Source organism: Staurois parvus, unplaced genomic scaffold (genome assembly GCF_062004578.1).
Source record: "Staurois parvus isolate SC_StPar_1 unplaced genomic scaffold, SC_StPar_1.0 ptg000320l, whole genome shotgun sequence".
In the NCBI taxonomy this organism is placed as follows: Eukaryota; Metazoa; Chordata; class Amphibia; order Anura; family Ranidae; genus Staurois; species Staurois parvus.
In genome coordinates, this window is record NW_028318116.1 from 21,733 (window position 1) to 48,627 (window position 26,895).

Here is a 26,895-nt window from a genome sequence, read left to right on the forward strand (position 1 = left end):
TTTCAACTGGGACATTTCTTTTTTCTGTGCTGCCCAGGAGCAACTGTCAAGATCAGTAGAGGAGAACGTGCGGCTGTGTCCAGAATACCGCTGCATGCAGTCACAATTCTCTGTCCTGTACAATGAGTCACTGCAGTTAAAAGCGCAGTTGGATGAGGCTCGTTCTCTGCTGCATGGGACACGCGGCAACCACCAGCGTCAGCTAGAGCTCATTGAAGTGAGTATACTTTTAACCCTCTTTAATTATCACTTAGAGTAATATTCCTGATTTCACAGCAGAAAATACAACAAAAAATAAAAAAATAATGCAAATGCAGCATGTGCAACTACATGTATCAAAAATTTGATTTTTTTTGATGGCTTTGAATGGTTAAAACCACTGTCAGGGTTTGTTTATTTTTTTTTTTGTCCCTTTTTGGGGAGATTTTTCTTCACTTCTAGTCTTGAGACACCATATAAAGTGAAAGGAAATCACTCCATGGGGGAGGGAGCTTACTAGAAAAATTCCCATTGGAAAATCTCCCCTCTACCCCAATTCTATTTGGCAAGCCCATTCAAACCAATTGGGAACAAGCTTTTAAAATGATGCACGTCCAAAGAAATGTACTGTATGTACTCTTTGTTTGACACTTAAACTGTGGTTTGAGTTTCAACCACTCCGCTAACAAATGGGAAGGATGCACAGAGATGGGTTGGAGTAAATGTCATCTGGTACATTGAATGCTGGGATTTGTAGAGAATTGTACTTTTGTTCTAGTTTCCCCACTGGAGCCTGGATGGTCATTGATGAGTTAAGCTGCCATAATTTTCATTGATTTTAGCAACAGGATTAAAGTGGTAGTAAAGTCCTTTTTTTTTTCCCCCTAATATATATTATCTTTTACCTACAAGTAAGCCTATAATAAGGCTGACCTGTAGGTACAGTAAATAACTCCTAAACGTGCACGCAAGCACACTGTGCTATCAATGGACGACTTGATGTCCATTGAGAGAGCCATTGAGCGATTCGTGTCTCGGTTGAATCTCCCACATGCATGCTCAGTAGTGACGTCATCGCGGCTTGGCAGGAAGACCGGGTGAAGATGGAAGCCACAGGGAGCTGAGACATTATGCTCCTAACATGCAGGGAGATTTTTTTTCTTTTTCTTTTTTGCACGTTAACTTCCACTTTAAGATAGCAGACTATTGCAAAATCTTAGTTTATCTGGGGGGAAAAAAAAAGGTTTACCATTTATAATGCTAATTTATTGAGTGTGCTAGACTCATTACAATATTGATATTTTAAACAAAGTTGCAGTTGTACTTCAAAGTAAACGAAAGGTGGTGCAGTTTGGCTGGACCTTTAGCCTTGGTTCACACCAGTGCGGCTTTGAAATTGCGCTACTTCAAAGCCGACTATCAGTGCGAGTTCATATTCGGTTTGCCGAGATCTTTGTGACTTCATTTAACAGATGTTAATGCAAGTCGCACTGAAATCTTACAGAAATAGTGCAGGAACTTTTTTCAAAGTCACTGCGACTTGAGTCTCAGTGATTTGAATAGTTCCATTGCCACTAATGTGTGATTTGTCATGTGACTTTGAACGTTCAAGTCGCATGGCAATTCGCACTTGTGGGAACCAGGGGATGTATCAAAAAGGCGAAGAACATAGAAAAATAGGAAATATGTTTTGTAACCCTGTATCATTTAAAGTGGGTAGCAGGGCACGTCGGTGGACGATGCTGTGAATGTATGGCAGCCAATGATGGATGATGTTTAGGAAAACCGGTACTGAGCAGCACTTGTACAGAGTGGAAGCAAACTCTGTGTAGAAGAAGATGAAACAGGAAGGTGCTTCTAAGTGCAGTATTCCAAGGTCAGCTTTTAATAAAACCGGTTAAAAACACTTACAATGTGGTAGTGCAAACAGGCTCTAATGTAATCTGTCAATAGCTGGGCCTGAAGACTGGCTTGAAGAAGGAGCTCTGCGCATGCTCCAAAACACGTCACCGCTCCATGCTTGCTTCACTTCTGGTCTGTGCACAGCGTGCATTCCAGCATGAGCTCCAGTGGATAGAGCTGCAGCCATCTTTAGCACCTCTTCTCAAGATCCCTCTGCAGCTGCTGGCTGGCACAGCGGCTCCATCACTTAGAGGACAGAGCCCTGCTTTTGATGGATTACATTAGAACCTGTTTGTACTACCACATGGTAAGTGTTTTTAACCTCTTTTATTAAAGGTTGACCTTGGAATACTGCACTTAGAAGTGCCTTACCCTGCATCATTTGCCTGTATATATCCAAAAAGTGAAACATAAAGGAAAATAAGAATTATATGTGTAAGCCTGCATAATTTGCCTGCATTTATTGAAGTAACTGTATTTTTAAGTGTGTATTTAAACCTTTAGATATCAGTTTAGGCTGGACTTACCCCCTAAGCAAATTTCCATGGTTGCTTTCCTCTTTGACTATTGGCATATTTTACTGAAGTTCTTTCCTTTCTCCATTATCTCAGCGGGATGAGGTGGCTCTTCAAAAAAAGGTGCGCACTGAGGTGATACAGCTGGAGGACACGCTTGCACAAGTGCGAAAGGAGTACGAGATGCTGAGGATTGAGTTTGAGCAGACGCTGGCTGCCAATGAACAAGCAGGTGTGGTAAAATAAATTTGTTTTGCTAGGACTTAAAAAAAACACTTTTTTTAAATTTTAAAATGAGCAAATTTTCCAAGGCTGAAGTCTGCTGTCATAGATTTAGACTGGGAGGGAATGTTATCATTAAAACACACACATAAGCTCTGTGCTCATCCTGCTGTACAACAACTTTTATCTATCCAGTTTACCTGGATGTTATATGGGGCTGTTTAGTACATGCAGGACAATAGCTAAATAGCAGCCGCAAAGGCAGGGTGGGGTAAATAAGTCTGCTTACACTTGAAAACAAAAGGATCAAAATGTTAACCTCTGTCAAAAATAAAATTAAGATACAGTGTTTAACAAAACAATCCCAGAGGTACAGGCTGAGAATAATTAATCAAAGTGCTGCTAATTCAGCTGGCTAAGCAAGGTTGTAAAAATTGAAAATTAATGACAGGTTGCAAAAGAGAGTAGGACAAACCCCAACGTTTTCTGCAAATATATTAGGAGTAAAAAGGTCAGGTCTGGCATGTAGGCCCTTTACTATATAATTTTGAGCTGGTGACTGGGGTCAAATAGAAGTTTATATTAAATACTTTCTGCAGCTCTGTGTATACAAAGGAAAATGCAAAAGTTCAAGTCCTTAATGGGGAGCATAGCCCTGAATGATCCACAATGGCTCAAAATTGATATGGTTGAGCTCTGTTTTACGGTGCCACTAGATTGGCATAAGGCCAGTGTGGTGTCTACGTTTAAAAAGGGTTCAAAGTTTTACCTAGTAACTACAGACACTTCTAAAGTTGGTAAGCAACAGACATCATGGATTCACTAAAGACAGAAGTTGTCAAACAAATCTGATTTCTTTTTATGAGGAGGTAAGCAAAACCTTAGACAACGGAGTGGCGGTGGACGTGGTATACTTGGATTTTGCCAAAGTGTTTGACACAGTTCCCCACACATGGCTAATGTGTAAGGTAAAGTCTACAGGCTTACAAAATTAAAATTGTAAATTGAAGGAAAACTGGCTAAAAGACCGTGTTCAGCGAGTAGTGATAAATAATTCATACTCTGAATGGTCTAGGGTTGTCAGTGGTGTACCCCAAGGTATAGTGTTGGGACCCTTACTTTTTCACATATTTATAAATCACATAGAGTCTGGGATTAAAAATACAATTTCAGTCTTTACAGATGACACCAAGTTGTGCAGTGGAATAACGTACTTACAGGATGTCTCCAATTTACAAGTCGACCTCAATGCACTGTTTAATTGGGCAACTATGTGGCAAATGAGGTTTAATGTTGATAAATGTAACGGTTTTTGCGCTTGGGGCTAAAAACATGCACACATCATACATACTAGGAGGAGTACAACTGGGTGAGTCAATGGTGGATAAGGATCTGGGTGTTCTGGTAGATCAAGGGTCTCCAAACTTTCTATAAAAATGACCAGTTTTATGTCCGTCATACATTAGGGGGGCTCAGATTGTGTTCCCCCAGTAGTAGATAATGCCCCAGCAACAAGGGAAGTAAACAATGCCTCTGACTTGGTGTTCAGTGAGAGTAAAAAACAGACATAGCACCTCTGGTCAGTAGGACCAAGAGTAGTGTCCTGTCATTCGTATTGGTGGAATAGTGCCCCATCATTGGTGTCATTTGGAGGAATGGTGCCCTAAGGGGTCGCTAAAGGCAAGAAAATGGCCAAAGTTTGGAGACCACTGTGGTGGATCATAAACTTAAAATTGGATGCATGCAATGCTAAGATGTAGTTTCTAATGCTGGCAAAATCCTTTCTGGGATTAAAATACTTACAGACTTCAGAGAGAGAGAGACGCACAGTTTTACCCCTGTACAAATCCTTAGCAAGACCTCATCTGGAATATGCAGTTAAATTTTGGGCACCAATTCACAAAAAGGATATTGGGGAACTGGAAAAAATTGCCGAGAAGGGCAACCGAAATGATAGAGGGATGGAAGAACTCCGTTTTGAGTAAAGATTAGAGGAACTGAATTTATTCTTTTGAGAAAAGGCAACTAAGGGGGATATGATCAACATGCAAATACATAAGTGGTCCATACAGTGAACTTGCTGTAGTGTTATTCAGGCCATTGCAGAGGACAAGGGAGCACTCTGGAGGAAAATAGATTTAACCTTCATGTATAAAAAGGCTTCTTCACAGTCAGAGCTATGAAAATGTTAAATAGACTCCCTCAAGAATGAGTACTGACCAGCTCAGTAAATTGTTTTGGGAAAAAAAAAATGGATGCATTCCTGAATGCACAAAATATAACTGGATACTAACATTTAGGGGTAATAACACTAGGGGGAGTTGATTAAGGGAAATCCGAATGCCTCATCAGGGATCACCTTTTAAAAACACAAAAGCAATCACATGCCTATTATTGTCCACGAATATTAAAATTTTTATATTAAATATATTAAATTTATAATAATATGGCTATTGCTTCCAAACTTCGTCACTATTATTTGCAACAATATAATCTGCGCCCCTTTCCCCTTGCTCACATTGGTTACCCTCTGCCTTTCAGTCTGAGACAGGCTCCTATATACAGGAGATGGCTTTGCCTATTATTGAGGACGACTCTGCTTATGCTCCTCTTCACGATCTAGATGCTCCTCTTCATGAGACTTTTTGAGAGTTTCTGCGGGCCATCAAGGGCCTTAAAAATGGGAAGAGCCCTTGTCAAAACCGAAGCATTAAGCATTTCCCTCCCAAGTAGCATCCTCTCTGCTATCAAAACTAATTTTCCCTTTTGTTGGCAGCATAGATTCTTTACCTACCTAGGCACAGATATCCCTTCATGCCACTCTGATCTTTACTCCCTGAACTATAGCCCTCTGTTGACCAAAATTCGCAGGTCCCTTGATCCTTGGCACAATATGAACATTCCATGGTTCGGAAGACTTGCATTTTGAAGATGGACAGTTTTCCTAAACTACCTTACATTCTCTTGCGACACATTTTATTTGGCGCCGTCGATTTTCCAGACTAAAATAAAGGACTCTCTGCTCCCCGAAATCACAAGGTGGGTGGGTTTTCCTGATTTTGAGTTATATCACTCTTTAGCTTTGGTCTCCTAGAGTGTTTCCCACGTCCTTTCCTGAATTTCTCCACTTTAGTAGAACAGACTCAGTCTCCTGTAGACCTTCGAGTGCTGCTCTGCTTTCTCCACATTCTCACCAGTAGGTATGGCCTCACTAGGCAAATGGTATTGCTGCGGTGGTCAGTACTTTCTTTCAACTGTCCAGAGCCCGCTCTCGCTTCTTTTTGATAACCCTCTCCTCCATGACAGTCTCCATATGGCTACCTTTGTGTGTTATATTAGATTGAACTGGACCATGGCGATTTCCTTTGTGCAATTAACTTCAGCTTGTTTCCAGTGCAGCGTCTACCTTGAACTGGCTCACGAAACTTCAACTGTTGGTCGTTCATAAATCCATGGACTCTTCAGATCTGGTACATGGGCCTTTCATGGAGTTTGAAAGCTTATGTCTCTTCTCGGAGGTCCCCCATCACACTTTATCTACTGTCTTCCCACTTTAACTGAATTGTGGTCTATGGATTTTATGCCATGAGATCTCCCCTCGAGGATTGGCACACAGCATTTTCTATTCACCCGCAAATCATCGATTTCTTGCTATGCCCATGAAGAGTCCCCCACCCCATTACCTGCTGTTGTTCTGTTGTCTACACTCCTGGGATCTGTTAAGTCTCAGAAAGCTAGCTTACTACCCCCTTCTTTTTTTTTTCTCTGCCGTCCAACTCCTATCCTGATTTTGGAACTTGAACTCAAGACTTGGATAATATCCTGGATACTTCCTTTATTCGCTTTTCTCCCATGTGCTGGATTGCTTGCTTTTCTTCAAGCTAGTTTATCTCCTGTTCCTGTATGCATGGTTTTGCACAGCTTAATACGTCACGGTCCAGTCTGGCTTTAGTCTCCCGCCTACTCTTTCTCTTGTCTTTCTTCTCCTTTCTTTTTGTCCTATTTGCCCCTCTCTTGTCCCTTGCTTGAGTCCCCTGGTGGGCCCTTAGGCTTCTTCCTAGGTATATTGTTACTCACCATGTTGTATTATTGAGGTCTTTGGGGATGCAGCTAATTCTCGCGTTGACTACATATAGTTTTGTGTATATGCCTATATCTACCCACCTACGTAGTGGTGTACTTCCTTATTGTGGAGTCTTTTCTCATTTTATACAAATATTTTTTTTTCTGTATTGCTCTGAAATTTCAATAAACACATTTTCAACCTAAAAACTCATTTTGTTTACCTTTTTTAGGCCCTATTAATCGTGAAATGAGACATCTGATCAGCAGCCTGCAGAACCACAATCACCAGCTAAAGGGGGAGGTTCAGAGGTACAAAAGGCGATTGCGAGAGATCCAAAGTGAAATCAGTAAGGTAAATCAGTGAAGGAACTGCATGGCGTGTGTAAAAAGGAGGAGCGGTATCACAACTCTTCTTTTGTGTTTAGGTGCGTTCTCGCAGTACTAGTGGTATCTTCCTGCTGCCCTCACAGTCCAGTGTGGAGGAGACCCGAGAAGAAACCATAGAGATCAAGACAGAGCCAGAGGAAACTGCACCTCCAGCACCAGCCCCACCACAACCAGAGGTCATCCCAAAGAAAGAGGAAGAGGAGGTACAGCCGCCACCACCACAGCAGCAGCAGCAGCAGCAGCAACAGCAACAACAGAGGGAGAGGCGGGAGAGGGAGAAAGAGAGGGATCGTGGGCGGGAGAAAGACCGAGGTGACAGTTCCAAGGAGAAATCAAAACACGAGCCAGACACAAAGCGCAAGGAGGCAGAGAATGTCAAACAGATGAAGGCTGATCTCAAGTAAGGCATTTTAGCATTTGTTTGCACATCTCATAAAATTCTAACCAGTGTTTTTTTACACTTTCCTGTCAAACCAGTCTTTTTGACAATGGTTTTGCATCCTGCTGTCATTGACATCAACAATGATATATGCCAGTCATGATAGAGAAAAGAGGAGGCTTTAGAAGGAGCTTGTAGTTTATGCTGGAAATAACAGATAACAGTGCAGCAAGGAACTGTTTGTACGTTCTGGAACATTCTATGTTTTACATTTCTTTCTGTGCACTTTAACAAAATCCTTTGGTAAAAATTATTTCCATGACTGCTAGGGCTGTTATGTAGAGTCCATTTTTGGGATCCACAGCACATTCTAACAGCTTGATTAGGTCATACTGATTTTCTCCAAATGTTTTTTGGGGGAAAGCAGCAGACTTCTGTTTCTGCTTCCTGTTCTTAGTCTTGGGCCTCCCAAAGCTGGAAGCAATCTCGTTTTGGTTAATTTTCTTCTTTATAGGAGGAAAAGTAGTCCTTTCTCTTACATCCATTGATGGACACAGCATCTTCTTCTTTATCCATGACTAAGTAGGGTTTTATAGCCCCACCTACAGGAGTAGGACACTAGGCAGAAAAAAAACTTTGGCACCTCCTATTGGCAGTCCTCTCTGGGCATGAAACACCCTCTCTGTTATAGGACTCCGGTCATTCTGCCTAGTGTCTTCAGGAGTATGGACATATTTTTTTCTGCTATGACTTATGGTCCCATGGCCTTTTATTTTTTTTATACTGGGATTTGGTCCTGCAGAGATCTTCTATCAACAGTAGGGCTAGGCAACGGGCTGAGTAATCTAGATCCAGTGGTTACCTCAGTCTGACCAGCGAGCACACTGACTTTTAGCTCCGCGCTGGGTCGTCCGTGATGATGCCCCACGGACAAGGGTGGCCAGAGAGTTTAAACGTCTTGCAGGGACACATATGACTGGGCGCTTACAGTCTGTGTCACAATGTTACCCCTAGCTGACAGCCCCCCACTTCAGCGGAGAGGAGGATCTGTCACGGGAGCCCTATCTGCACACTCCATGGATCGGTAAGTAGAAATGCCCCTCTCGTTTCCTCCCTGGGTGTGGTGGGGGATGCGGGCGCTCCCTGAGGTGGTCGGCCCTGTGGGGTCCCCTTCATCCCCCCCAGACTTTAATGGGTTTTTTTTACCCTCCTCCCCACCCCCTAGACAGCCAGACATGGGGCTTACCTGCTTGCACTCTGGACTGGCCTAACCTTTGAGGTAGGCTGGCGTTTTTTGGATGATGCTACTTGCTTCCATCTGACCCCCACCTCAGTTGGCCCGGGAGAGATACCCGGCTGTGGGGTGTGTGGCTGCTTCCAGGACTCCAGGTGTGTGTCCTGGTTACATTCTGGGGATGTCTGGGCTTCTGCTTGATGGGGCATGGCGGGGTTTGACAACCAGTGCTCCACCGTTTGGTTTAGGGCTATGCACCGGTGTTCTGCAGGTGGGCGTACAGTGCGGCCGGGCGACCCAAAAACTCAGGCCAGAGCTTTGCAGCCTGCTGCATTTGGTTGCCCTTGTCCAGTGGTAGGCCAGCTCCACCTCAGGAGGGGCGAGTCTCCGAGGGATAGACTGCAGGCAGGCTGGGGCGCTGCCCTGTTACCTTGAGGCATTTCTCCTCTAGTTTCTGCCTTTTAATGATGGGCCGCTTGCCGGTGGCCATCTTTGTGTAGTCCCAGTTGGCGCCATTTTCCGGGTGTCCTGCCAGCAGTAGCTCTGTATGAGCTATTTATATTCCTCCTAGCAAGGACCATGGCAGATGAGCCATGGGGTGGCAGCCTGTGCTTCCCTCTGGACATGCTTATGCTCCTGCTGGAGCTTGGGGCCTCACACAGGGATCCCTGGTACCAGGTCCCCCCTGCTTCTGCCTGGAGGTCAAGTAGGTGGGGCTTGTTCTTGCCTGGTTCCTGTGTCCTAGGACATTCGGTGGTATGGGAAGGCGCTGTAGGCGCAGCCTATTTTCTGATCAAACGTTGGAGATCAACCCGTTTAGGGGTGGGGTCGCCCTGTGGTCAGGCAAGAGTGTTTCCTCATGGATCCTGATGCTGCTTCCCTGATGTCTTCAGAGGAAGAGTACGGGTCCTCTGCTCTGTAGTCACACGGGTCAGCGTATTCTCCGCTTTCCTGGCTGCAATAAGACCTGGGGTCGTCCGAAGTGCCTGTTTGTTCTTCCCAAGCGCTTTGCAGCACGTTACCTCTTTCAGGAAATCCTCCTGGAGAAGTGTACCTCTCCTCCTGTGGTGGCCTTCTGATAGCCTGACTGACCAAGGCCCTGGTGAGCCGGGTGAGGAATCTCATTCCTGTAATGGTCCTGCAGAGTGCAGGGTGGAGGTGGTGGCCAGCTCCCTGTTCACCATCATCGGATCTGCATTCCAGCCTGTCCTGGCCCTGGTATCCCTGTATCAAACAGATTGGGCCAAGGTTCCCCAACAAGTCTTGACTTCTAGATACTTGCCTCAAGCATATATGAAGCTGGCATGCCATTTGGTCCAAGGCCTAAAGTACGTTTGTGACGTGTGTTGCCACAGCTCCGATCCTCTTAAAACTTTCCATTTCGGTGGTAGTGCTGCACGAGTTCTGTGGCTCCACTGTTGGTCAGCTGATCAGACCTCCCAAATATGCTTGGCGGACGTGCCCTTCCAGGAAGACTGGCTGATTGGAACTGCGCTGGACGATATTGTCAAGAACCTTTAGGTGACAAGGGTTCTTTATTGCCTTAGTCCAAGAAGGGAAAAGGCCCCGCAGGAGAACGGGACCGACCAACCTTGGTTCATAGTCCGATTTTGAATTCCCCTGGGTTCTGTGACAAAAGCTCCGTGAAAGGTGCCAAGTATCCCTGGCCCCGGAAGCCCACGGGTTCTAGGGTGGGGAGTTGCCTTGGCTGGGTGCCGTTCCGGTGGACTTCCCTTATTCCTGCTAAGTGGGTCCATGAATACATTCCTTCATGCTACAAAATGGTTTACATTAATTTCCTACAGGCAGGTGGTTCTTCCTTCACCCTGCGGTTCTTGCTGATCGTCTGCAGGCCCTGTACAGGGCTGTGCGGGATATGCTCCTTCGGCTAGTGATATTCCAGGACCCAAGTCGGAGCTGCTCAGGGGATTCTTATTCCACCTGGTCACAGTTCCAAAGGAAGACTGAGTTCGCCTGATCCTGGATCTCAGTGACGAGAATGCCCTCCGTACAGGCTCACAAGTTCAAAATGGAATCCATTCGCTCAGTGGTGGCCTCCCTTCACCAGAGGGATGTTAGATGTTTTACCTGTGCTTTTCCCATCTGCAGGGACTTCTGTGTTTCCTACGTTTTGCTAATGGGGACCCACATTATCATTTTGTAGTGCTGCCCTTCAGCTGCCCTCAGCTCCCTGGGTGATTTCCAAGGCCAGGCCCGGTCCTGGCCTTGCTAAGACTACAAGGACTTGTTGTGCTTGGCTATCTGACCAACTTGCTCCTGTGGGCGGAGTGCAACTTGTACCTGGTGGGCAGTGTGGAGATCAGCATGCGTTCCTTACAGGACTTCTGTTGGATCTTAAACCTCCAGAAGTCGGTGTATTTGGGGATGATCCTCGATTCAGAGCTGGGCTAGGGGTTATGCTTATCGGACAAACAATAGAAACTTTTGTCAGTGGTTCGGCAGCTCTGGTCTCTCAAGTGACCCTCCCTGCGCTTTTGCATTCCGAATTTGGGCATGATGGTTGCTACGTTCTCAGCGTTTTCCTATGTCCAGTTCCATACAAGAACACTGCAGAGTGCGATCTTATGCAAGGGACTCGTTTTCCCGCTGCCCTGGGCATTTGAATTTACCGTGGGCAGTTGGTGAGGGCCTATCTCCTCTGGTGGCTGTGGTTACTGGCTGTGGTTACTGGCTGTACGAAACAGGAGGTCCTCCCTTCCTCAGGGGACTGTGGTTACTGCGGATGCCAGCCTGTCGGGCTGAGGCAGAGGCTTTGGATCGGATTCGATTGAGGGTTGTTGGACTCCATAGGTGGCTTGGCTGCCCATCACTGCTCTGAAGCTCAGTCGAGCAGATTGTCACTGATGCATTGGTCGGATCGCCTTCAGGTTCTGCCGAATCGGCTCCAGACGGACAACACCTCCATGATGGCGTATGTCACTCATCAGAGGGCACGGAAAGGACAACAGCAGCACTGGAGGCTTCTCACATCTTGGGATGGCCGAATGGTTCATTCTGGCTCTGTCTGCTGTGCATACCCTGGGAGTCATATGCAGGCCAGCGGATCATTTCAGCCACCAGATGCTGGATTGGGAGGGGAGCCCTGTTCCCAGAGGTGTGGTTCTGCCTTCGCTGGAAGATGGGGATCTTCTGGAGTTATGTCTCAACCGAATGGTTCAAAGGATCGTGGCATGATCACTGAACCCCTGGCGGATGTGACTGATTCCTTGTCTACGCCACAGAATGGAGGTCGAGAGGGTCCAGATCATCCTGTGGCATTGAACTGGCCTCACAGTCCGTGGTATACTGGCGTGTTGCGGTAGTGGAGGATGCTTCTTGGCAGCTGCTTCTTCAAGGGGATCTTTTATATCGGGGCCAGTGTTCCACTCTGCTTTACCATCGCTGGTTTTGCCTGCATGGCTTGGTGATTCCGAATATGTTAACGGATTTTCTACCTCCCAGTAGATTTGTCAGTGCACCTGGAGAAAACTGGTTGATGCGAAGCTCTGGGGTTCCATCCTTGCCCCTTTTAAGAGGCTGGGGTGTTGGCCTACCTCCCACTGTTGCGTGGATCAAGCATTAGCGTTTAGCACGTTTAGGGTCCAATCTCTGCTCTGGCTGTTTTCTTTCAGCATCCCGGGGCTGCGCATTCTTGGTGTGCACTTTCATCAGGGGGTTAGTTATATGGTGCCTCCGGGGAGCTCCCCATTGCCTCCATGGGACCTTGAATTTAGTAGTGTTTGCTCTTCTGAGGCCTTCCCTTGAGAGTATTCAGGATAACCTTTTAGTTATACTTGCACAGAAAGTTGCGTTCTTGGTCACAGTCTCTTAGCATTACCAGGATTTCCCACAGGATAAGGGGTACTTCGACCCTCCCCTTCTCAAAGGTGGTGTCGGACTTTCCCTTCAATGAGGACTTGTCCTTCCTTCTCTGTGTCCTCGATTAACGCTTCTTAAGGTGGTGGATCTGCATTTCTTAGATGTGGTTCATACGGTAGCGTGTACCTTTCTGTGCCAGCTGCTTTTCAGAAGGTTTGTTTCTCTTTGTGCTCACGGGTAGTCCGAAGACAGGCAGCCTTTTCTGCCACTATTTCCCTTTTGGATTCGACTGACTATTGTGCAGTCATATGCCTTTAATGTGCAGGATCTTACCTTACCTGTTACAGCGCAGTCATCCGGAGTGGTTCGCACCTCATGAATGTTCTGACATCAGGAGTCTGTTTTTTCGTGTTTGCAAGAGACGACCGGGTCTTCTGCCATATGTTCTATAAAGGTGATATTTTAGCATCTTTCATTGCTTGTTTTGGCCACAAAGGTTTTCAGGCAGCTGTTTAGGATTCCTGAGCACCCCTTGGGGTGGTTCTGAGTGTTGGCATGTGCTCTGGGGTTTTTTCTACATTTAGCTAGTGTGCCAACCCCTCATTATGGCACTGCTTTGGGACGTCCCTACTTAGTCATGGATAAAGAAGAGGATACTGTCCATCAATGAATGTAAGAGAAAACAAGATTTTTTTTTTTTGTTTGTTACCGTAAAATCCCTTTCTCTAAGTTCAATGACGGACACAGCACCCACCCCTCTATGGATTTTTTTTCTCCTTTTGACACGGCTTGTGACTGACTGGAGTCCTAAAGCAGAGAGTGGGTTTTATGCCCAGAGAGGACTACCCATAGGAGGTGCTGAAGTTTTTTTTTTCTGCCTAGTGTCCTACTTCAGTAGGTGGGGCTATAAAACCATACTTTGTCATGGATAAGAAGAGGACGCTGTGTCCATCAATGAACTCCGAGAAAGGGATTTTCCAGTGAGTAACAAAAAAAATCCTGTTTTTCTACTCCCTTTCTTCTGATGTATTGGCTGCCTTCCCCCTCCACAAGACCATTGTATGACCGTGCTGGTGCTTGGTCTTGCAACCCCCCATTGCTATCGCATGGGGGCAAAGAGAGAGCCCCAGCTTATGTATGCTCCAAGTTGTGGCGTGAGACTTACGTGGGAATAATACTCCCTTGTTCTAGGTTGACCAAGGAGCAAAAAAAGTTAACTGTGCAGCTGGGGAGGGCAGCAATAAACTCGGTATACTCAAAAAGGAACATTTTACTTCTGGGCTCACATTGTACAGGGCCCAGGAGATCAAAACCACTACATTCAAAGTGGAAATTCTATTTTAACTGGAGTTGCTTTTGCTATGGATTGCCAAGCTAGAAGTTCACTTAGAGTGGTATTAAACCCAAAAACAAAAATGTATTCTATTGCAGCTTACCAATTTTTAGTTGTGGTGGCTGCATTAGTTTTCTGTTTTGGGCTTTTTATCTTTATTTTCACCTTGTGATCCGGCCAGTAAAGTCACTATTTTTAAATTTCCTTTCACAGACCAAGCTGTCCAGCAAAAGTGAGGGTTGTGACGAACCATTTAACACTGACGGGTGCTTACAATGGTCAGCTTTTATGTAAAACATTTGTCCCAAAAAGAAGGGGAAAACAGTTGCTGTAACTGCTTTATAGGATAAGTTCACCTTTATTTTATTCATTTTCTTATGTTCGGAGACTATAAAGCATTGCACCTGCAAACAGCAGATTGCAGGTGCAATGCAGGGCTCTTACTGACTGTCAGTGTAAGCTGTCTGCTTGTACCTTGTACGAGCCAGCAGTTGCGTACCGACAGGAAGCATCAATAAACTACCTAGAGCGATCCACAACACCCTGGAAGTTCATTGAGACTTACAAGCCGACAGCCCCAAAGGCTGTCAGTAATTGTAGTTCTCCCATTCACAGAACTCTGTGAATGTATGACCCGGGTGGGTGGAGCCCAGCATGGGCACCGTGTTTTTAAAATTGTGACAGCGAGATTGGGGAGAAAATCCACGGTTCACTGTCACTACAGACGATTGATCGGGGAGATGCTGCAGCAGTGGGAACATGTTACACGTTCCACCCTAAAGGTGCATTTTACCTTTTAAAAGTGTTAGCAGGAGTTCAGCTTTAATTTGTTAGTAAAGACCATCTAAACTTGCTAGTGAATCTAACACTACCCACTCCCTAGATTAACAATGCTGCTATCCAAAGTTGTGCTCACTGCTCCTCCATCCAGGGTGGAGACAACATAGGGTGGGAAGTGTTACTGGCCAGATCACCAGATGAAAATAAAAGGAAAATAAACTAATGTAGCCACTACTTTTTAAGAACTGGTAAGCTGCATTATATTAATTGTTAGCTCACCAAACTATTGTTTTATAGATGGAGAGATTCTGTCTTTGCACACCCCAACCATGGAGTCTCAACCCTCTATTACTGTGTCCTAAATAGAAATTTAAAATCGAACAGCATGAGGGACACATCTTGCTGTAATGACCAGGGCATGTAGGCAAAGCTTGGATCACATGTTCAGAAATCTCTTCAACCAACCTATCAGTTGTTGTTTTATTGTTTCCTTGAAGTTGCCGCCTTTTGTCTTCCGTGAGCTCTCCCCACATTCCATCATCCTGTATCTTTGTTTTGTTCTAGGAGAGTGCAAGAGTCTTTAAGAGACATGAAGCTCCTCCTGGACATGTATCGCTCAGCTCCCAAGGAACAGAGAGACAAGGTTCAGCTAATGGCAGCTGAGAGAAAAAGCAAAGCAGAGGTATAGTTGGCTCTGTTAAGAGTTCCACCTACTTTTTCTTGCTGAACAATTGACCTTTTCACTGTGTTTCACTTTTATCAGCTGGAAGATCTACGACAGAGGCTTCGAGAACTGGAGGAGAGGGAACGAAGGGACAGCAAGAAAATGGCAGATGAGGATGCCTTGCGGAGGATGAGAGCAGCAGAAGAACAAACCGAAGCCCTGCAGAAACGACTGTCTGTAGCTAAACAGGTGACTGAGGATATTTTAGCATCTGTGCCCTAGCAGCAAATTCAGTTTAATTCTGACCACTCCTACATTAATCACTTACCTTCCCTCCGCTCCCCTGCCGCTCCATTCACCCCTGGAAGTAATGAGAAATACCCTGTCTTGGTATAGGAGAGCATGAAAATCCTCTCTTCCATGTGATAGTGGTGGTGCTTTAAAATAGTTTGCTCAGGTACCCGGGGGGTGGGGAGAGAGTCCTCAGCCCTGTGTTGAGATCCATCTAGGATTGACTAGGAGCCTACAATGGGGCTTCTTCTCACTCATAGTAGCAAGTGGATAAGAAGTGGTCACTATAAGGTGCTAAAACAAACTTTTTATTAACCTGCTACTTTGCACTGCTTAACCCAGAAAAACACCACCACCACACAAAATCAGTTTCTGAATAAAACGTTTAAAACAAAAAGCATTTGTTAAAGAAGACACTTTGTATTTGCCTGTTCTGATGTCTATTCATCGTACCTTTGTTGTTGAGGAAAGATGCCTGAAGGATATTCACATCTGATACATTTCAATGTGTGTCCCTCAGGGTCCATGCACCTATGCCACTACAGGACATAGTAGTGAGGTAGAGACCAGTGGAAGGAACCACAGAGCACAGTGAGGGGGGGGGGAGGGGATCCTGGCATCTGACACACCCGGAAGTGTGTCAGATATGCAGAACCTTTAAGAGCTCCTGTGCTCAGCAGTAGAGAGTAGATTCTGTGAATGAGCAGCATAACGGGTAAAAAGTGTTATCTTATGCACGTGCTTTTGGTTTTATTGTTTATTTCTGAAACAGAGCTGCTTTAAATCTTGCCTGTACAACTCCCTGTGGAGCATGGCTGGATTTTGGACCTCCCAAAGTGCTCTTTACAACTTGTTGTTTTCTAGATGGGATAGCTTTATAGGAAAACATCTTCATATCAAACACGTGTTGGTGACCATATTTCATTGCTGTTGCCCTGCCTAGGAGGAAGAGGCTCTGCTGTCAGAGATGGACGTCACTGGCCAGGCATTTGAAGACATGCAGGAGCAGAACATACGTCTGATGCAGCAGCTGCGGGAGAAAGATGATGCCAATTTCAAACTTATGTCTGAGAGGATCAAGTCTAACCAGATCCATAAACTTCTCAAAGAGGAGAAGGAGGAACTGGCAGATCAGCTGCTCACGCTGCGCACACAGGTAGGGTGTGACACCACAAGACATATGAATCTGTACTGTCAGAAGGAACACACTGGGAAGGCAGACAACACTACTTCTCTTTTAATGACAAACTTTTAGTGTATTTTGGAACTGTTTAACCTTTTGATGCTGGCCATACACATATATGCGGCTGCTCGGCATGTGAGCCCTAATACCGAGATGCGCATACCTGTCTAAACTGCTTACCATGCTTAGAGTGTGGAGTGATTGGCAAACTTCCAATCCATGCTTGTGATCAGGAGCTTTCTGACCATGTGACACATGACTTGAAGACTAGCCTCTGTCTGCTGGCTTTTAGAAACCTTAAAGATCCGGGAGGGTTAAAGTAGGCCTGTTGTTCGTTACCTCCTCATCCTGCCTTCTCTCCCCCACCAAACCTTTACATGGTAAAAACTTACATTGCTAACTTGTAACAGCCAATTCCCTGGCTGTTTCAGTGCTAAGTCACTGAGCCAAAGCAGACATGCACATTATCTCATAGCATATTAAAAACTTTGGATCAGCATGACAGCCAGGCAAGAAACATTAGGGGGGTCGGCAATAGCAGCCTACACATTTTTCTTTGAATGCTTTCCTATCCAAAAGAAACTGCTGTTCTTGGAAGCTTCTGAGTTTTCCTTGTGATCAAATATATTAATATTGGTTACATAATCTCTGCTGAAGGGGATGGGTCACTGTTCAAGGGGAGCTGCCAACTTCACATGACCAGTGATTTGGCTTTTGTTCATGTGATTCACTGTAAAAAAAATATATAGTGTGGCACTTGTTTTGGTATCAAAATGTTTTTAAGCCTCCTCGTACCTGTAGTAATAAACTGGGACAGGACAGTTCGGTAGGGGTCGTTGGTTCGAATCCCAGCCACGCCACCACCTGCCTGGAGTTTGCATGTTCTCCCTGTGACTGCGTGGGTTTCCTTCGGGTACTCCGGTTTCCTCCAACACTCCAAAGACATGCTGGTAGGTTAATTGGCTCCTGTCTAAAATTGTCCCTAGTATGTGTATGTATGAATGTGAGTTAGGGACTTTAGATTGTATGCCCCTTGAGGGTTAGGGACTGATGTGAATGTACAATATATGTACATAAAGTGCTGCGAAAATTGATGGCGCTATATAAGTACCTGAAATAAATAAATAGGGGGGAGTTTTTATTGTACTGCATGTCTGATAAAGTTCACCAATACAACAAGAATGGGCATATCTCTTTGTGAAGACAGATGGCAATAAAAAAAAGATAATAAACAAAAACACAAATTCTTAAGCACCAAACATGTGATTACTATCAGGTAACATAAAGCCCCCAAAAAATCAAGGAAATCTAAAAGCCGGTAGTTGCCACTATGGACACCAGATAGAGGCTGGTGGACAACTTAAACCAAGCAACCCAAAAAGTGCAAAACCGCCTGCAATCTAAGCCTCAACCATATAAAACAATAAAAGCTGGTTGATAAAAGGATACAATTCATAAGTGACAAGCATACGGGATTGCAAGGCTTAAAAAAAACAAAATCCCAAATTTGCATGAGTTGTCCATACAAAGTCCAAATCACTCGGCAACTTATAACCTAAAATAACTCTTATAGTGAATACCCAACTTTTATGCCCAAGAAAAAGTCACACTTTCGACCTTGAAAGCAAGTACTAATAATAAAACCTTTTCCTTCACCTCAACTCAATATATCAATCAAACCAAAAATTAATTTAAAGTCCCAAAAAATATTTTTTCAGTCCACCAAAATATCTCAATCCTGTGTGTCCAACTTCAATATTTCCAGCATTCCGGACCCAGTGATACCTCGAAAAAATAAAACTAGAATAGTGTATTGCCTTCAAATAAATGTATATACCTTTTAAACAAATAAGTATATACTATATCTGTGCAAAAATTAATATAATATATTGACATAAATAGATTCAACTGTGAGTAACACGTGAATCTTGCAAAATAACTGTGTACACTCCAGTAAACTAATGTAAAGTGATAAATTGTGTACACTCAAATGCATCTAAAAGCAAATTTAAAAAATATATATAACTTAAATAAAGTGAACACTCCGTGACCACCTCTAAATGGCAAGAATGCATACAATTACCCTCATGGAGTAATATCAAGCTTTAAGGGATACTTAGATGTTATAGCAGTCACTTCTAACCTCTCATTAACTGTATGTAGGGTAAACCTTCAATTCTCCATAATCCTCATAAAAGATAGAAAAGACCCATGTAGCATATTGTAATGAGTATTAAAACATTTAATACAGCATCTTACATTAGGGACTTGGAATATTCAGTATTAAATTCCCATGATCCAGTCACAGCAACTTCCTGATATCCAAACCACGTTTTTCCAGTCAACAAAATGGCCGCGCCGCCACTTCCGGTTTTGCGCAATTACAACCCCTGACGCGCTTCATCACTTCCGGACTTCTTCTTTTCTATCTTTTATGAGGATTATGGAGAATTGAAGGTTTACCCTACATACAGTTAATGAGAGCTTGGAAGTGACTGCTATAACATCTGAGTATCCCTTAAAGCTTGATATTACTCCATGAGGGTAATTGTATGCTTTCTTGGCATTTAGAGGTGGTCACGGAGTGTTCACTTTATTTGTTTACATTATATATTTTTTTTTAAATTTGGTTTTATAATCATTTTAAATTTATTTTATTTTTTTATTTTCTTTTTTGCTGTTTTTGAGTGTACACAATTTATCACTTTTCATTAGTTTATTGGAGTGTACACAGAGTGATTTTGCATGATTCACGTGTTACGCATATTTATGTCAATGTATTATATTACTTTTTGCACAGCTATAGTATATACTTATTTGTTTAAAAGGTATATACATTTATTTGAAGGTAATACACTATTTTTAGTTTTATTTTTTTGATTGAGATATTTTGGTGGACTGAAAAATATTTTTTGGGACTTTAAATTTATTTTTTGGGACTTTAAATTAATTTTTAGTTTGATTTATTGAGTTGAGGTGAAGGAAAAGGTTTTATTATTGGTAGACAATCTAACCTTTCCACAGTCTGTTTAGCCTGAAAAAAAATGTCCTAAAATTGTTCAAGTTTGTTAATATTTACAAATCTTCATGTGTGTAGCTTGCAATTTATGCTGTATATGAACATGCCAACAGCTGGACCTGCTTTCCACAATGTAGCACAGTGGTTTTGCCTAACTGCTTCTTACTCTGGTTAGACCGGAAGCAGCTGGTCATTTATCTTGTCTCAGCAGTCCTGTAGAGGATGCGAAGTACATTTTCGGTTAAACCAGCCATAGAGGACGAATTAAAAAATCAGAATGTGTAAATATACCCCAGCAAGCCACAATTTTGCAGTGACTAAGATTTGGGAGTAATAACACTGTATATTGTTAACCCAGGGGAGTATTTGATTTATTCAGGGGATCAGGAAGGATTTTTTTCCCTATTGTAGCAAATTGGAACACTCTCTTTATAAGGTATTTTTTCTCTGGATTACCTTGCAGGTTTAGTGTTCTGAGAATGCAGGTTTTTAACCCCCTTCCCCTTCCTGACCAGGCCATTTTTTGCGTTATGGCGGTCCGTTACTCTAACTGACAATTGCATGGTCATGCAACGCTGCATCCAAATGAAATTTAGATCCTTTTTTTTCCCCCACGAATTGAGCTTTCTTTCAGTGGTATTTGATCACCTGTGCGTTTATTTTTTGCGTTATAAACACAAAAAAGGCTGACATTTTGAGAAAAAAAACAATATTTTGGACTTTTTGTTATTAAACATGTCCAATAAAAAAAAATCAAATTTCATCATTAATTTAGGCCAAAATGTATTCTGCGACATTTCTTTGCTAAAAAAAAATCCCAATACGTGTAAATTAATTAGTTTACGTGAAAGTTATAGTGTTTACAAATGGCGGCGATTAGCAACTTTTAGCGGGACTGCGGCGGACATTCTGACACGGGGAGAAACTAACTTGGTGTCACCGACAGTGATCAATGCTAAAACAAAAAAGCACTGACACTGTACTAATAGCACTGGACAGGAAGGGGTTAATGTGAGGGGCGATCAAAGGGATAACTGTCTACTGGGAGTGTTTTACTAGGGGGTGGGGGGTGTGTTCTTCACTGTAAACACACTGATTGGGATGGATGTACTGTGCACAGCTATCCGGAGCAGTGTGCTCGAGCTGACAGGGAGGAGGATTGTTTGTAAACAAAACAATCTTCCTCCCTGTCGGAGATGCTCGGTAATCACTGGACACCAGCGGGTAATTACCGGCTGGAACCCGGTGATTGACATCCATGGCCCTGAACGGCAGTGCGGGTAGGGCGCTCGTGCACACCCCTTACCCAGTAATGCAAAATCACGTATGTATATGTGATTCTGGGCATAGGTGCCGCCCTGTAGCAGTATAGCAGCGGTTATTTTATTTAACTTTGTTTATTGGTTGAACATGACGGCTATTTGTACACATGTTTTGGACTACAAAGGCATTGTGTTTTTATATAGTTTCTAGATGCTTCAGAGATCATTCATAATTCATTGTAGTTCACCTGCATTTGTTCCAATTCAAGATGCCTTTGCATTCTCAAAGACTTAAATGAGGAAAAAGCAGCTCTGGGGCAAATAAAACCCATGAACTAATACAGTAGCCTACTACATGTATAGCATTCTGGGATGAAGTGGTTGCATGTCTTAGTATAGACTTTCCTGAAAAGTCAGTCATAGGCACAAATTAGCACCTGGACATAACTTTTTTCATTTGAAGGGTTCATGTTGGGGGTCATATAGATGTATTTATAAAAGAGACTTATTTGCCTTTTTTGGCCTCTCCTTACAATGCTGGCTGTCACATTGAAACTATTGCAACAATAGGTTTTGTCATTATCCTAAAACAAAAGTTCACATTTGAATATCTGACTTGTTGCTTGTTAGTAACTGAGCCAGCACTGAATCTAGCCATCCAGGGAATTAGTATACTTGGGAATCCGGTAATGGAAGCCTGTATATTTTAATTAGTACTTGTTTTGGTTAGCTGCTATAAAAACTGTGTTTTTAATTGTATAAGTGGGTAGATTTGTGTGAAAGGGTACAGATATAATCAGTTTGCAGCATACTATCTAGTTAAAGTGTATTTTTTTTTCTTAATGCACAAGGGATGGTACTTACTTTCAGTGAGAAGTGTCCCTTGTGCTGGTGCAGGCTACCGTCATAGCTGAAACCTTCTGTCTTATGATGCCCTTCTCCCCAACACAGCCGCAGCAGTAATAATGTTCCAGTACTAGAGGAATTTTATTATAGCTGCTCAACCTGTCATAGGCACTTGTCAAGAGTGCAGACTATACCCTCCATTTATTCCCTGCCCCCCTCCTCCATATAACGTGTACTATAGCTTTCAAAAATGATAAGTGCTTTATTTATGAATAGAGGATGAGCTGATAAATTAATGGTCCGCCTCCTCCATTCATAGAGCCCTTTTTTTTTGATTGCCATACTATTTAAAGCGACATTAAAATAACAAACATGTTATACTTACCTGCTCTGTGCAAAGGTTTTGCACCAAGCAGTCCCTATCCTCCTATTCTCAGGTCCCTTGTTGGCGCACTAGACTCTTCAGCAAATGCGTCCATGGAAAGCCACTTTCCATGGGGGCACTCATGCAGGCTCACTCCCGAGCCACACTGTCTGCGTTCATTGGCACAGAGTGGGCGGCTCAGCCCTGCCACCCACTTGCTCTGCACAGGATTTGATTGACAGCCAATGATATCAATCTGTCTAGGGAGGAGGGAGACCATGGTGAGAGCCGCTTCTCTCGTACATGTCGCTGGATCAGATCGGGCTCAGGTAAGAATGGTAAGGGGGGGGGGGGGGATTCTGCAGCACGGAAGGTTTTTCACCTTAATGCATTAAGGTGAAAAACCTTAAGACTTTAAAATGACAGCAAACCTGGACTTGGGCTGTTATCTGCTTATATTTTACCTACTCTTGTTCCCACTGTTTCCCACGGCTGTCTCACTGTGACTTGTAATGACAGGTAGATGCCCAGCTGCAGGTCTTGCGTAAGCTGGAAGAGAAGGAGCACCTACTGCAGAGCAGCATCACCACAGGAGAGAAGGAGTTGACGCTGCGCACCCAGGCACTGGACCTCAGCAAGCGCAAGGTAACACTATTTTGTGCACCTTTTTGATAACTTTAGAAGGCTTTTTTAAACACACTTCCATTTCAGAGGAAAAACTCCCCAAAAACTGACGTTTGATGTTTCACTAAGAGTGCCTAATCCAAGAGGAAACATTAAATATATCACAACTTAACAACTTTTAGATGTAGCTACATTTTTTTTTTTTTAATTTTAAGATTTTAGCCAATATTTTCATATGGTGATCCAGCCAGGGACATATTTCCTATACTGTGCCCAGAGAGGAGCAGTGTTGTTAACCTAGGACAAGTAGCAGGTTAGAGCTACACACTTCTCATCTGCATAACAGAGGGGAGAAGTGTCCTGGAATCCTCAGAGATAGCTGGGAACAATTTAGCTAATGAGAGTGTAGCACAAGCAGAGATCGCAGAAAAGTTATTAGTTCACAAGACTTCTGACAGGATCAATGTTTTTTTTTTTGTTTTTTTTGGGGGAGGAAGGGTTGCACTAATGGCACAGCTGTAAGATAACACTTTCAATGTTACAATTAAAAGACCAAATGGGATCAAATACAAGAAGGTCATTGTGGATCAAATACAAGAAGGTCATTGTGGATCAAATACAAGAAGGTCATTGTGGATCAAATACAAGATGGTCATTGTGGTTTACCTGCACTTTAATGAATAGTGTCCCAGGCAACTTTGCATATGATGAAACAATGCAAAAACAGTGGTTACTTGTTCAACTGCATAGAAAATGATCCAGAAATGTAAGCAGATAAAGTTTTATATGTAAATCATGCCATCACCTGTAGAAGGCCAAGGTTGACTCCATTATTTTTTTTTTTTTTCTTTTTTTCCATTTCCTGTGTCTTCCTGTTGCAAGGTCTCTGCCATCTATGAGATGGTACATCCAAGCTTGACTTGCTTCATGATGGGGCAAAATGTTCCCTTTGCTTCTGCTACCTATTGCTACCAGAATGAGCAGGGTCTTTTAACAGTGCTCTCACGCAGGACTGTAGCCCCTTGCCAGGCACTCAATGCTATGCAACCTTTCCTGAGATCTCTTCTCTTCACACCCAGGCATACAGAATTCCCATAGAGATGCACATGTTGGTTTATATTCCATGATTTGTTTAATAAAAGTCTTAAGAAAATAGTCTCAGAATGTGGTAATATTAATTTGTTGATAAGATTTGTCCTGCTATCACTGTTGATCCTTTCTCTTATTTCCAGGCAATGGAGGCCTCCCAGCAGGCAGAGGAACTTAGGGCCCAGATGGACATGTCACAGAAGAAGCTGCAGGAGCTGCGGCAGGAGATTGTGGAGAACAGCGCTAGCCGGGAAAAGGATTCATTCAACTATAAGAGAGCACAGGTAAAGTTGGCAGCCCTGGAACGTGCAAGTTGGGCAGTGGCAATGCCTTTGTGCATTGTGCGAGGACAGACAGCAGAACACTAGGGAATACTCTTATCACTCAGATTTTGGACTTTCTTCTGTCTGGTCTTCACCAGCGAATGGCCTTGAGTATGCTCAGGGAACAAGTTTCTGCCTGGGGCTCGATTTGGATGGGGTAGTCCTCCAAAGGAGACTTTCCCGCTGTCAGAATACACTGATCAGCACCGTTGGCTATAGGTCAACTTGTGTAGAACCAGTCTGCCCATGCTGTATGTGGATTGGAATTGAGCCTGTCCCTGCTATACCGGTGGCATTTTGATCCATGTATGGCCGGCTTAAGGCACATTCAGTACAGATCAAAGTTAATTCTCAATATGTAAGTACCTTGCAACTGATGCGTGTTTTTATTGTGCTTTTAGGAGGACATCTCCCGTCTACGTAAAAAGCTGGAATCCACCAAGAAACCTGATATGGTGCCCACCTGTGATAAAATCTTAATGGAGGAGATCAAAGAGTTCAAGGTAACTTTCCTGCGAAGCATTCTCGCAGCATCTTGCCATCTAGGCTCACTGAAGCGTACAATAGTGCTCAAAGCACAGGTTCACTAAAATAGGTCATATTACTTATGTAGTTTTGATAGAAGATAAGACACTTTATTTTCATTGTATGCAAGATACAACAAAAATTAGTTTGGCAACCATTCACTCCCAAGTAGCAAGATAAAATTTTGTATACAAAATACAGTAAATGAATATCAACATATCAAATCCGCTTTAACCTCTTGCCGCCAAAATCCCTTAGCGTTCCGGGTGGACGCCCTATGGCGTCCTTTCGGGCATGTGCAGTTTGCGCATCTGCGCGATCTGTCACCGGCCGTGTACCTTGGACACGGCCGATGACAGATCTGAGTACCGACCCCGTTGCCGGTACCATGTGACCTGCTGTGACCAATCACAGCAGGTCACATGACAGTTGTATACAATGGATGGCATGAATGAAGCCATCCATTGTATACTAGTGTGCCTAGCTGTGAATGGTCACAGCGATCACATTCACAAGCTGGGCCAATCACAGCCCAGCTGTGTCATGTAATTAGCCGTGGCCAAATCACAGCTAAGCACAAAAAAAAAAAAACCCTGAATGAATCGATGTCATTCGGGTAAATGCTTGCTTATAGCAAAGTAATTCTTTGCTATAAGCAAATTGTGTAAAAAAAAAAAAAAATACTGATCACTTCCCCAAAGTAGTACAATGTTACTATGGTAACATTGTACTACTTTGGTTATAGTGAAATATGAAAAAAAAATCTTAAAAAAAAGTAATAAAATCTTTTTTTCATACTGTCACCAGTCGGTGTCCCTGATCACCGCCATGCCAGTTATATGATGATGCTGTGCTGCACTGGTGACAGTATGTAAAAAAAAAAAAAAAATAGTGAAAATAATTTTTTTCATTTCCCAAAAAATTATGACAAAAAAAATACAACTTCAAAAAACTCGCCATGCCTGTTATGAAATACGCCGGACTGTCTACTTTGCAAAAAGGGGTCATTTGGAGGATATCTGTACTGTTGTGACATTCTTGGACCTCAAGAAATTAGATTGGCCATCAGTACTTCAGGATTGATCAATATTCATATATATCCCATAGTTTGTGAACTCTATAACTTTACTACAAACTAAAAAATACATCCTAATTTGGGTTATTTTCACCAAAGATATGTAGCAGAATACATCTTGGCCTAAATTTATGAAGAACAATTATTTATTTGCAAACTTTTAAAACAGAAACAAAGAAAAACGTGGTTTTTTTTTTTCAAACTTTTCGGTCTTTTTTTGTTAATTTAGCAAAAAATAAAAACCCCGGCGGTGATTAAATACAATCAAAAGAAAGCTCTAGTTGTGTGAAGAAAATGATAAAATTTTAGTTTGGGTACAATGTTGTATGACCGCACAATTGTCATTCAAAGTGTGAGAGCGCTGAAACCTGAAAAATGGCCTGGGCAGAACGGGGTAAAAATTAAATCATATTCATATTAAATCCTTGACTAATAATAACTTATGGATTTGTTGGCTTATCTACAGACAACATGCAAAAAGAAGAAATATATTTCATAACTCATTAGTCCTAGAGGGGAGGGTAGCAAACAAAGGATACATAAAATGTTTACTCTTGAACTTGGAGGCTTGATTATGATGACATCTCAAATGGTTATCTCTCAGATTAGGAAACAGAGAGCTAATAATACACTCCACCACTTTTAACTACTTGCCGACCGCAGATAGCCGAATAACGGCTGCACTGCGGCCGGCCAGTTCTGGGTGGACGTCATATGACGTCCACCCAGAACGCGATCTCCTGCGCGCCCCCGGGGGCATGCACCCGGCGATCTCCATGATCGCTGTGTCCTATGGACACAGCTGATCACGTGACGTGGTAAAAGGCCAATCACAGTGGCCTTTTACCACGTGATCAGCCGTGTCCAATGACACACTGATCACCGGGAAATGCAAATGCCGGTTCTCGGCTGCACTTTCCTCACGCTGTCAGATCGTGAGGAAAGTACTGCCAAAAACTGGCAGTTGTCAGAGCGGGGATCGGCACCGGTCATCAGGGTCACTGATCATCAGTGC

The 26,895-nt window shown here is 43.3% G+C and overlaps 1 protein-coding gene across 3 annotated transcripts in view; it reads left to right on the plus strand.

Moving 5' to 3' along the window:
- Window positions 1–26,895, plus strand: part of RNF20 (ring finger protein 20) — a 50,493-nt gene that overhangs the window by 18,186 nt on the left and 5,412 nt on the right. For all 3 annotated transcript variants that reach the window (XM_089683654.1, XM_089683653.1, XM_089683655.1), the window contains exons 10-19: window positions 38–217; window positions 2,493–2,628; window positions 6,914–7,035; window positions 7,109–7,470; window positions 15,180–15,297; window positions 15,379–15,528; window positions 16,514–16,726; window positions 22,764–22,889; window positions 24,101–24,241; window positions 24,682–24,783. In XM_089683654.1, the coding sequence (XP_089539780.1) occupies window positions 38–217; window positions 2,493–2,628; window positions 6,914–7,035; window positions 7,109–7,470; window positions 15,180–15,297; window positions 15,379–15,528; window positions 16,514–16,726; window positions 22,764–22,889; window positions 24,101–24,241; window positions 24,682–24,783 (1,650 nt within the window). The remainder of the gene's footprint in view (window positions 1–37; window positions 218–2,492; window positions 2,629–6,913; window positions 7,036–7,108; window positions 7,471–15,179; window positions 15,298–15,378; window positions 15,529–16,513; window positions 16,727–22,763; window positions 22,890–24,100; window positions 24,242–24,681; window positions 24,784–26,895) is intronic.